Raw genomic sequence first — 12,500 nt, 5'->3', positions numbered from 1 at the left:
TGCCCATCTTGGAAGGCAGTATTTCATGGTTAAGAGCACAGACTCTCAAGCCAGACTCACTGAATTCCTACCTTAACTTCGCCGCATAGTATGTGGCCTTAGGGAAGCCTTTAGCTTGCTGAGTCTCAGTTTCCTAATCTGTAGAATGGAGAATGTGGTGGTGCCTTCCCCAATGAGTTGTTCTGAGGACTGGAAAGCAATTATAATCCTCTTGTGTGGAGGGGCTTTCCCAAGAAGTAGGCCCCCAGTGAAGCGCTGCACACATTGCAAGTACTATTTCAATATTTTTTAAACTAAATAAAAAAGACTTAAAATAGGTATGTATTAATTTTAGAAAGAGAGGAAAGGTGAGGGAGAGAGAGAGAGAGAGAGAGAGAGAGAGAGAGAGAGAGAGAGAAACACTGATTGCTGCTTCCTGAACAGTCCCTATAATCAAGCCTGAAACCCAGGCATGTGCCCTCACTGAGAATCAGACTGGCGACCTCTTGGTGCATGACTCGATGCTCAACCATCTGAGCCACACCAGCCAGGGCTAAAAAGGACCTTTGTGAAGATTAAGTAAGAAAATGTGTATGAAGCCAAGTGGAGTCAGTACTGAGATACAAAGCCTCATCCGTTCACTCCTGCCTCCACCTCCAGCCTGTCTGAGGGCTGGGCATATGGTCAGTGCTAGGTCTATATGGTTGGGGACAGCTCACTCAACTTTAAAAAATATGGGGCACTTTCTGGCCCTCAAGGTTTATATTCTTCCTTTGCAAGTAGACGCTGGTATTGATTTCAGAGCCCTGAGAGGGGAGAAGTGATCTTCCTTATTTACTAACATTTACTTGGCCTGGTATCTGGGACACCCCAAATATGCTATGAGTCACTCAGAGGATAACGAGATCTATCGCACTGTACAGATTACTCACTAATTTGACATTTGGGGATTTTTTTTGCAAAATGTTAGGGAACATTTGACAAGATGCAAATTGCTGCATCCGTAAGTACATTTGACTCTGAGGATAGGAGGCACGCTCCCCTGATGTGGTTACATTTGTTTCTGGCACCAGCTGTTGCATCCTGGCAAGGTGGCTTGTTTTATTCCCCCCGCTAAAGGAGAAAGTATTTGAATTTTGCTCCGAAAACATAACTAAAACTCATCAAGCACCTACTATGTTTCATTTAGTCTTTACTGTGATCCTGTAGGTACTTATCATCAGCATCGCTATTATTTAGTGAGAACACTGGAGTTCAGAGATGTTAAGCAACTTGCTTAAGGTCACACAGCTCTGAAGTTTCTACGCTAGAATTTGGACCAGGGGCTGCCTATCCCCAAAGTCTGGGTTCTGCTACAGCAGAACGCCTCTCACACCACCAGAGCATCATCTGATTCTGACTTGCTTCTCCCACAATGAGGAGGTGTGAAGGAGAGGAACATTTCTTGGCCAGGCCTTTGTTTTAAACCACTGGGCAGCATCTTGTTTGACACTGTTTCATAAGTGAGGTCTGAATGAGCTGGTAATCTTATCATGACATTGTTTCCAAAGTCAAACAAGGAAGACTGTGTTGAGGGAACGAGAAGGGCCCTCCCAGGCCCATCCCCAGGCGCGGTTATCGTGGTCACATTATTGTTGGCATTGTACCTTACCGCTGAGATTTCCACTCCCTGTCAGGCGGATTTTCTCCCTTTCCTATCAGCTTCAGGAAAACAAAAGGGCATGTGTATAGGATCTGGATGTGAGGAATATAGGATGTCCAAGAAGTAGGGGTAGGGACCTTAGGGAAAGCCTGGATTCTGGGCCGTAGTTCTTGGGGGAACCCAGTTGAAGGGAGGAGCTGTTCCAAGAAGAGGGCCCCCAGTGAGGTACTTACACACTCAAAAGAGAAAATAAATGCTTCCTGGTTCCTAGGGCCACCCCAAAGCCACACTCTTCAGCTACCATTGTAAATGAATGACAAATATCTGAGAGATGCAAGTTAAAACTATGATGAGATATCACCTCACTCCTGTCAGAATGGCTGCTATCAATAAATCAACAAACAACAAGTGCTGGTGAGGACGTGGGGAAAAGGGAACCCTCATGCACTGTTGGTGGGAAGGCAGACTGGTGTAGCCACTATGGAAAAGAGTATGGAGTTACCTCAAAAATTAAAAATGGAACTGCCATTTGACCCAGAGATCCCACTTCTGAGAATATATCCTAAGAATCCCAAAACACCAATCAGAAAGAATATATCCACCCCTATGTTCATACCAGCGTATTTATAATAGCCAAGATCTGGAAACAGCCCAAGTACCCATCAGTAGATGAATGGATAAAAAAAGCTGTGGTACATTTACACATTGGAATACTATGCAGCTGTAAAAAAGAAGGTACTCTTACCTTTTGTAACAGTATGGATGGACCTGGAGATTATAACAGTAAGTGAAATAAGCCAGTCAGAGAAAGACAAATGCCAAGTGATCGCACTTTATGTGGAATCTAATAAACAAAACAAACTGATGAACAAAATAGAACCAGAGGCACAGATACATAGAACAGACTGACAGATGTCAGAGGGGAGAGAGGTAGGAGGGTCTGGATGAAAGAAGGTAAAGCTATTAGCCAAAGAACATATGCATGTTGGTGGAATACAGCAGTGTGGTGATGGCCAGAGGGACGGATGGCCAGAGGGAGGGAGAGGCATCGGCCTGGTGGAGGTGGGCAAATAGAGGGAAAATGGGGGACATCTGTAATAGTATCAACAATAAAAATAAAATAAAAAACAACAGCCAAAACTAAACTTTAAATAGTATAGTAAAATAAATAGATAGATAAATAAATAAGTAAAAGTTTTAGTCTAAAAAAATAAAAGAGACAAAAAATACAGGGTTTCCTTCTAAAAATGTATACATACTTTAACAGCTGATAGCTCAATTTTGAAAATGAAATACATTTTAATAAACACTGCCTTTATAATTATTCAAAGTGTGTGTATATATTTTTTTCAGACACTCTATATATTAAATAGGAGGTAAGAAAGCCCTAAGGTTTTTCATACATTTCCTTATACCTTTCCTATCTCTGTTGGTAAGTCGGGCCTGCCCAAAGGAATAGTAAGTTTTTAAACAGAGATTGTGTGCTCTGTCTGATTTTTCCTGACTGCTTGGTAGCATTGTGTGTATGTTAAGGGCTTAATAAATGCTTGTTGAAATGAAAATGATCCTTGGAACAAAATCCATCCTGTGAATGTTAATATTTTAGTATTTAACACTTTAAGGATTGATAGTGACTAAGTTCTTTCTTTCTCTAGCCTTGAACATTTAAAAAAGGTTTACAACACTTGATTTTTTAACAAACAGAAATAATATACAGGGATGCAACTCAAATATCTGAATCAGAAGGCTAGAACAGGGGCTCCCTACCTTTTCAACCAGGGAAGTCCTTTTTTTTTTTTAATATTTTATTGATTTTTTTACAGAGAGGAAAGGAGAGGGATAGAGAGTTAGAAACGTCGATGAGAGAGAAATATCGATCAGCTGCCTCCTGCACACCCTCTACTGGGGATGTGCCTGCAACCAAGGTACATGCCCTTGACTGGAATCAAACCTGGGACCTTTCAGTCCACAGGCCGACACTGTATCCACTGAGCCAAACTGGTTACGACAAGGGAAGTCCTTTTTTAATGTTATGAAACCTTCATGGATCCTTCCATATGATAATGGTTGTATTTTTAAGGTCTATTAAATTGGAAGAAAACTACAGTAACAAAATATTTTGTAGTAATTTTTATTTTATTAACTCCAACATCTAAAAACTGGAAAGAAAAGAGTAGTATGGCTTGTGTCCTATTATATAACCTACTTATCAGCTGGGAGGTGGGGAGTGGGGTGGACACAGCTTGAGCTTGGAAATTGGTGGGCTAAGTGTTTGAGGGCATTTGGCTTCTTTTGGTCTCTTCCTCCACTTCCTTTTCTATACAGTTGAAAGCCATAGCCATGTTAGCAGTTGCAACCCCATTAAGAGTGCTGATTCATGCTCTAACTGGTTTGGCTCAGTGGATAGAGCATCGGCCTGCGGACTGAAAGGTCCCAGGTTCGATTCCGGGCAAGGGCATGTACCTTGGTTGCGGGCACATCCCCGGTGGGGAGTGTGCAGGAGGCAGCTGGTCGATGTTTCTCTCTCATCGATGTTCCTAACTCTCTACCCCTTCCCTTCCTTTCTGGAAAAAAATCAATAAAATATATTTTTTAAAAAAAGAGTACTGATTCCAAATGCAAACTGATGAAGGGCTGGGTTTATTCTTCTGGGATTTCCTACTCCAGAAGTGGTCCAAGTAAAACTGGCCCCACTTGAAGTCTTTACCACTGTTAGAATGGTCGCCTAAATGCCATCTTCAGAGGCAGGGAGACAGCACGGACTAGTGAGTCAAACACCGCCTTGCTCATCCAGATGCCTTGGTACTAAGTCTGGCTCTGTTTCCAGTTGGCTGACCAAGCCAATTCAGCTCTCCGGAGTACCCTGAATTCATCTGTAAAGTGGGAGATGGAACTAGATGACCTCGGAAGGCCCATTTGTAGGCTACAGATCCCAGGAATGGTCCTGAAGCACCCGAGCCATCTAGCTGGAGGCCAGGTGCCACCCAGCTTGTCCTTATGCCAAGCCCACTACCTGCACAGACCAGCTCACGAAAGGTTGCACTCAGAATTTTGCTCTGGGTCTCTCTGGAAAAGGGGATTTCATTTTTGGTGTCCTATTATTAACCTTTTTCCACGCTCTGTTTTCCAAGTTTAGGTTGGCTCAGCAGAGATGAACATGGATTGTTTGGATTTTTGCCCAAGCTGTTCTCCGAGCCTGATAGCACATTCATTACTCCCTACCCATGGTTTCTGCTAAATGACCTCGTTAGTGCTCTAATTACATGTTGCTCTTCAGAAAGCCGGGGGTGGGGGTGGATGAGTTAACGAAGGCTGAGGACTGAGATGGAGTACATTGTAAACATGCTGAATGACGCCTACCTTCTCCTGGCCTGATTACCCATGGGGAGTTGGAAGGGAAGCTTTATGCTTCTTTGTCTCTTCTTCTTCTATCATTACACATTAAAAGATAATAATAACACATACAGAATGTGTTGGTGATAGTTGGTAATGCATGAATTTGAAAGCTGGATAGTAATATCTTTATAATTTGATGTCCATAGAATCAGAGAATTTAAAAAAAACAAAAACCCTAAGGGAATAAAAATGAAAACAGATATTGTTTGAGTGCCTATCATGTGCGCATACAGGTTTTTGTTCATCTTACCAACAATCCTATGGGCTAGTTATTATGCTTGATTTATTAATGACGAAGCAGGGTCAGAGAAGTTCAAGTATTTTCCAAAGATGCAAGTCAAGTATGTGGCAGAGTTGGGAATTGAAAGCCCAGGTATGTCTGATTCTAAATCCCAATATCCCATGCTACCTCTCTATTCCTCTCTATTAATTAACTCACTAATTTACTCATTTATTCAACAAATATACGCGACTTCTATCCTATGACAAAGTATAATCACAAAATTTCAGAGTTTCTATATTACTATTTTAAACTCAAGTCTACAAATTCCTCAGGTGACTTTAATTCAGTGGTGTCTTCTTAGATCATAATTTCCTCTGTCCTCTCAGGCTTCTTATACTTCTGCCTTGAGGGACAGATCACAGATCTGAGATTCTGGATCTGGTTGGTATATTTAAAGATGATTCTGCGAAAACTTCTGTTTCTCAGGTAAGGAAACTGAGGTTTAAAGATTTGTTGAAGTGGTCAACCTTTTACTACACCGCATTCCAGCGGTGCCAAGAGTGCATTTGTATGTATTTGGAGTGTTGAGAAAGGAAGATGGTGAGCCATGACACATAACGAAGATTTTCACCTCCAGCAGCCTGTACCCATGAGGAGAGGTGCAGTGCCCACTGCACACAGAGGCTGACTAGCAAGTGACTATAACTTTAGCTTGTTAACTACAAAACCACACGGGTTTAATTTTAATGAAAGAGAACCCATCTTCCAACCTGGATCTCTGAAGTTGTAGGGTTTTCTTTTGGGTAGTGTTTAGGTGAACTTGTAGAGTCAAATACTTTCACTTATCCCAGTGGAATTCTCTCTGCCACGTTTTTAAAAAAGTGGCAAGTACGATCTGTTGAGTGATGAGGAATGTCCACACTTATGAAAAAAATAAATGATGTGATAGTAATATTAACAGGATTCAACTTTCACCAAGTGATGAACTTTCTTAAAACAGGGGGGTCTAAACCATGTGATTACTAATTAGCGTTTCAACAAAGAACTTGGAATTTTGTGAACCAAGCATTTAAAAATGTGAGCATTGTTTGTTTGACAGACTGTCGAGACACTTGTGCAGGCTTAATGTATTAGTTTATTCTATAGCAATCAAGTTGTTATTATAACTACAAGAAGACGGAAAAATAAGACTTTTTTCACAGTCAAATCAGCCATAGGAAAGAAGCGAAAAACAAAACACAACTTTGAGCTATTTCCTGAATCTATAGTATATTTGCTGAACTGGGGGTGTGAAACAGCAGGAAACCATTACTGCATGTGATCCTAGTTTTAATGATTCCACTAGAACATAATAAACCTATAAAATGTATGCCTCGAAATAAATTATAGATCCCATAGTAAAAGGCAATCCCTTATTCCACATTTATCAATTTTGGAGAACTGCTCCCTTCTTCTGCAAATAAGTCATTAAGCTTCATGTTTCACCACAGAACAACTTGGGGAAGAATTATTCAAACCTTCTGAACTAATTCATTTGTATTCCTCTTCTATTTTTAATAACCAAAAACATACACAGGAGATGCACATATACCTCTAGAATTTTTGAATGACTGGACAAAGCACTGTTAAAAATTCAACAGCACTAATTACTAGCTGAGCAGTATAAAAACCTCTGAATAAATGTCAGCCTAGGAGATAAGCTCTTATCTTAATCTAATGACTCCACAGACTTAATTTGTCAGGCCAGCCTCGTTGATGAAAAACAGGCTTCTAGTCTCCAGTGTGAGCAGGGACATCGTTCCAAATCTTTGAAGTTGGATAGCAATACCATCAGTGTCATCCTATAAAAATCTTGCCACCAAGCCAATTTAATTCTTATTGTCCTGTTACACTAATTAAAGTTGTTCCACCCCCGTTGGGCAAATATCTAAAAGTGAAGTCAATGTATTTGTAGATTTGCTACATTTTGAACTAATCACCCTCAACTTCCCATGTTTTGTGCAATTTTTTCATACAGTCGGAACAACAGGGACCATCTATCTTTCTATGGGGAAGCTGAGATGTCCAGAAGAATCCATCAATTCAGAGGGACCCATTCATTGAGAAGCCATGTAGCAAAGTAGTTGAGAGTGGATCTTCTGAGGCAGAAACACCTGGTGGAATTTTTGCTCTGTCACTTATAAGCTGTGTGACTTTGGGTAGATTTCTTAAACTTTCTTAGCCTCAGTTTAATCATCTGTAAAATAGAGGGTAATCATGGATATTATGTAGGTTAAATAAAATAATGCTTGCTAAGTACTTAGAGTGCCAAGCCTTTATATTTAATTCAGTTCAGCTTTCATTCATTCACTGACTCCATTCATTCATTCAATAAACAAATACATAACAAGTCTATGGCACATGCTTGGTGATATATAGGGCATATGAAGAACCAAAGGGCAGAATCTGTTGCCTTTGAAGGACTTTGTATGAACTTGTAGCTCGAGCCTGACTCAATCAGCTGATCTCACTACACCTGGGCAGGAAATTCCACAGAATTACCAAGACTTTCCACTTAAACTTCGTTGTGAACCTTGTTGCTGGTTTTCCAGCAACATGGGGGCATACATTTCCATCACAAATGTGCAGATGCCATGAGATAATGTATTGCGGACGGCCAAATGTTGGTGGCCTTTCAGTTCCCTTCCTCTCTTGTCTCTGCTGACCCAGAATCACACGCATGGTACAAGCACATCTAGGGAGGCCTCCTTTGTCTTGTTTCATCCCATTCTCATCAGTCAGTGTATATTCTTTCCAGCATCCTGTCCTTCCTCTGCCCAATTCCCTCTTCACTACTTGGTTGGCACCTTATTGATTTTCTATTCTATTTAATGCCACTTGGAGATATTTGTTGATATTTGTTATTTTGTTGATTTCCTTCATGGAATGCGAGGACACAATTTCTTTAAGATCTCTTGAAATTCATGCAGGTACTTAACAAGTATGTGCTGAGAGTCTGTTACCTCCTAGGAACTCCACTGGGTATTGGTGTCCCCAATATCTGAAAGCTACAGTCCCTACTCTTTAGAAATGACACTGTGGTATGGTGAATGCAGTGACAGGCTCCTAAGGCGCAGTGAGAGCATGAGGGAGTGGGGGAGGCATTCAACTCAGATGGGAACTCACTTGTTGATGGTTTTACAGAGGAGCTGACTCTTGGGCCCAGCTCTGCAAACTAAGTAGGAGTCACTTGGTAAAGACAGAGGGAAAGGAAATTCCAGGTTGAGGAATCAGCATGAGCAAGTGGAAGAGAGTAGTTCAGTAGAAGAGTGAAGGGCCTGGGGAAAGTGGTGGGAGATGAGATGGAAGTGAAGGATTCCCAAGATCTTCCATGCCGAGAGTTAGAATTTCATCCTGGGAGTGACAGGAGCCATTGATAAAGTTTAAGGAGGCTGTTAGTTCTCATTAGCATGTATCGTGGGCTCAGAAATTGGGTTTGTGTCTGTGTTCTCCTGCTTCTCACCACTTTCATGGTCTGTCTCTTCATGATCTTCCTTCACCTCTGAGCCCCAGATTCACTGAGTGCCCTGGCACCTGCCCTCAGCATCCCTCTTCTGGTCTCTGGTCATCACTGGTGACTCACAGCTCTCCAACTTCCTCTGCTCTAACGACTTTCTATTCCATCTACACAACTTTTTCTCCTGTTACAGCCGGGACTGGGACTGCTCTGCCCTTGAAGACTTTAACAGTGATGCTCTCATTCCTAAGTCACTTTCTCTTACTCTCCTACCTTCTCCTTCCCTTCCAAACCTCAGTGGTACATCCATTGCTCCATCCTTCCTACCCTCTAGTCTTCAGTCCTTTTAACCTCCTTTATTTCCTACCCGGCCTAGTTAGAGTCCCATGGGAATTTCTATTACTAACTCTGTTAATCCCCCTCACTCCTAATATTCAACTTCAACCATTTCCTTCACTGCTTGACGAAAATGGAATAACCTTGGCTTATTCTACTTATCACTTACAGTATCCGGTTTTCAGTTGAGCTCTTAGTTTTGGCCTTTTCCTCAACTCTCATAGACGTCCTTTCTCATTCCTTCCTGACACACAGTTTTGGGTGACACCTGTTGGAGACAGGTTTGGTGGACATGCCTACTATGCCTGGGGAACTTCCTTTTCAGCAAGTACTCCAGCCCCCACTCCAACCCTGCCACAGGTGTTTGGAAAAGGGTGGACATTTGATACTGAACCCCCGAGTTGATTGATTGACCATTGGCCAATCAGATTTTCCTTCTACAGTCTGTTCCTATGTTATTTAAACAGACTGCACTTTATTGTCACTCCTTTCAATGAATTTCTATTACTTTTGACCAAAAAGCTTTGACAAGGTTATTTTAGCCCTCAGGTCTCAACCTACTCCTGCTCCCCTCACTGGTCTTTATTGAATTTTAGTAAGAAAATAGAGAAGCTTTAATCAGAAATTCTTCAGTTCTCCTCCAACTGTTTTCATCTGTATTTCTTACTAGTTATATCCTGTCTTACAGAGATTCCTCCTACTTGGGTTCTTTTTAAAAAACACAAGTTCAGTTTATTTACATTTATTAAGACTTATTTCTGCTATTTTATTTTACGTTTTCTATTTACTATGCTTTATATCTTTGTTTTCTATTTTTCTTCTCATGTAGGTTGTTTGAGTTTCTCTTCTATTGGTTTGGAACTTACCCTTACTGTTGCTATTCTTTTAATGAATTTTCTTAGACTTGTAAATTCAAATTTACATTTTTTTCCACCAAAATTGAAAGTTAATCAGTGGTTACATCATTCTCTTCATAGAAGCTTTAACTTTCATCTTACTAAGATTCCATCAATCCCATAGTAAAATTATCTAGCACTGGAGTTATACTTTATTTATAAATACGAATTATTTAGATTTACATACATGTTTTACAAGTACCCTTTGCCCCCCATTTTTTTTCCTTCAAGGTTAGTTTTTTACCCTTACTGAATACATCTTTTAGTAGGTTTTTTTTTGTTGTTGTTTTTTGTTTTTTTAAGAGCTTGGGGTCATTAATTTTTTGAATTCCACCTGTTGAATGGTAATTTGTATAGGATTTTATATAGAATTTCAGACTTGGGATTTTCCCTTGACATTTTAGAAATCATTCCATAAACTTTTATAGTCATCATTGTTATTGAGGTCTGCTGTCAATATGATGATCATTCCTTTATCATCTCTATTTTTATTTATTTATTTTTCGAGTTTATTTTATTTTTTTAAAATATATTTTTATTGATTTCAAAGAGGAACGGAGAGGGAGAGATAGAAACATCAATGATGAGAGAATCATTGATCAGCTGCCCCCCATCAGGGATGGAGTCTGCAATCCCAGTGTGTGCCCTGACTGGAATCGAACTATGACCTCCTGGTTCATAGGTCGATGCTCAACCACTGATCCACTTAGGCTATATTTTAAAAAAAAATCTTTATTGTTGAAAGCATTACACATGGACTATTTTTTTATTTTTTAAAATCTTTATTGTTGAAAGTATTACATATGCATCCCCCCCCCATTGACCTCTTCTAGCCGGCCCCTGTTTCCTTCTCCCACCCCAACACCCTGCCATCCCCAGGCCTTCACCAACCTATTATCTGTTTCCATGGGTTATGCATATATGCATACAAGTTCTTTGGTTGATCTCTTCCCACCCACCCCAGACTTCCCTCTGAGATTCCACAGTCTGTTTCATGCTCCTATGTCTCTGGATCTATTTTGTTCATCAGTTTATTTTGTTCATTAGATTCCACATAACATACGAATGAGATCATGTAATACTTATCCTTCTCTGACTGGCTTGGTTCACTGAGCATAATACTGTCCAGGTCCATCCATGCTGTTGCAAATGGTTAGATTTCTTTCTTTTTTTTTTTTTTTACAGCTGCGTGGTCATTATTTTTAAATCTCTGATTATTTTATGTTTCCTCTAATTTTGATATTGTGTACTTTCACTATATGCATGTAGGTGTGGATTTTTAAAATTTTGCCTTTTTGGCACTTGATGGGCTCTCTAAGTATCAGAACTGATGCCTCTCTTCATTTTTGGAAAATTCCAGGTTAATATCTCTCTGTACTCCAACCTATCCCCATTCTCTCTAGTCTCTTCTTATGAAACTACTATTTTGAGATACAGATTGGAGCTTTTTAATCATTTCTTTATGCTTTTCAAATTTCCTTTTTTTCCAGCCAGCTTTTTATCCTTTTTGATAGCTTCTTGGGTGGTTATTTCAGTTCTCTGTACCAGTTCATCTGCATCTAACTTTTTAACCTATCAAATTTTGTATTTCATGAATATTTTTAATTTTCAAGAAATTTTAAATTTCTGGATCTTCTGTCAGGGACGTTATTGTTTCTTTAATTTCTTTGAGAAATTAAAACACTACTCTTTTTTTTACTACTCATTTTAATGTTCTTTTTCTACTGTTCAAATATCTCTATTTTCTTGGGATTAACTTCTGTTTTCTGGTTTATTGGCTCTCTCTCCTTGAAATAGATTTTTTAAAAATACATTTAAAATTTCTGTTTGTGAACTCATCCTTTCATTTTCTTGGGACCCAATGCCCTCCTTGTGGGGATGGTTTCATGGCTGCTTCTGCCCCAGCCCTAGAGCCTGTTTCTGACCAAGGTTACAATTGTGACTTGGTTGGTTCTATTACCCTGCAAAAAGCGGTCCTTCCCTCACTGCAGTGTGGAATAGGGTCCTAGATCTATTCTAAGAACTCAGTGCTTACCCTGTTTATGGGCTGATGACTTCTTCTTGGCTCCAACCGTGGGCTGATGGATGGAGATATTTTGGCGACCATTAATGACTGTAAGCACTATCCTGATTTCTAGCTTTGGAGGGGTGATTTGCACCCATATTATGTACTGGATATTCAGCTTTAGTTTTCACTTAACACCCTGGTTTCCCATCTGTTTCTCTTGTTTTCAACATCTCTTTTTAGGGAGACCTGTCTAGTGTTTTAGGTTTTTGCTTTGTTTGTTTGTTTATGGAGTATATTTCTTGTTTTTGAGTGTGACCAAATTTTTAAAAATGCTTTTATTCTTTTAACTCAATAGTGTATGAAAGAGTTTAATATACTCTTTTTAAATAATACATACTTTGTTTCTTTCCATTCATATTCACCATACTTATAAATTACATTTTACTTTCTTATTTACAATGCTTAACACTTTTATGTTTATATCTTTTCTATAATATAGCTGTTTTATTATTAAGTTAATTTTT

General features: G+C 39.7%; 1 protein-coding gene across 1 annotated transcript in view; it reads left to right on the top strand.

Annotated features, from left to right (window-relative positions):
- The window catches only part of LMO4 (LIM domain only 4), a 36,911-nt gene extending 29,373 nt beyond the window's left edge, over positions 1 to 7,538 (top strand). Inside the window, exon 5 of the mRNA XM_015562053.1 lies at positions 7,258 to 7,538. Within this exon, the coding sequence (XP_015417539.1) occupies positions 7,258 to 7,299 (42 nt within the window). The 3' untranslated portion in view covers positions 7,300 to 7,538. The remainder of the gene's footprint in view (positions 1 to 7,257) is intronic.
- Positions 7,539 to 12,500: the final 4,962 nt, after the last annotated feature.

Source organism: Myotis davidii, unplaced genomic scaffold (assembly GCF_000327345.1).
Source record: "Myotis davidii unplaced genomic scaffold, ASM32734v1 scaffold156, whole genome shotgun sequence".
NCBI classification, from domain to species: domain Eukaryota; kingdom Metazoa; phylum Chordata; class Mammalia; order Chiroptera; family Vespertilionidae; genus Myotis; species Myotis davidii.
Note: the sequence above shows the minus strand (reverse complement) of the source record. Positions and strands in the feature narration are given on the sequence as shown.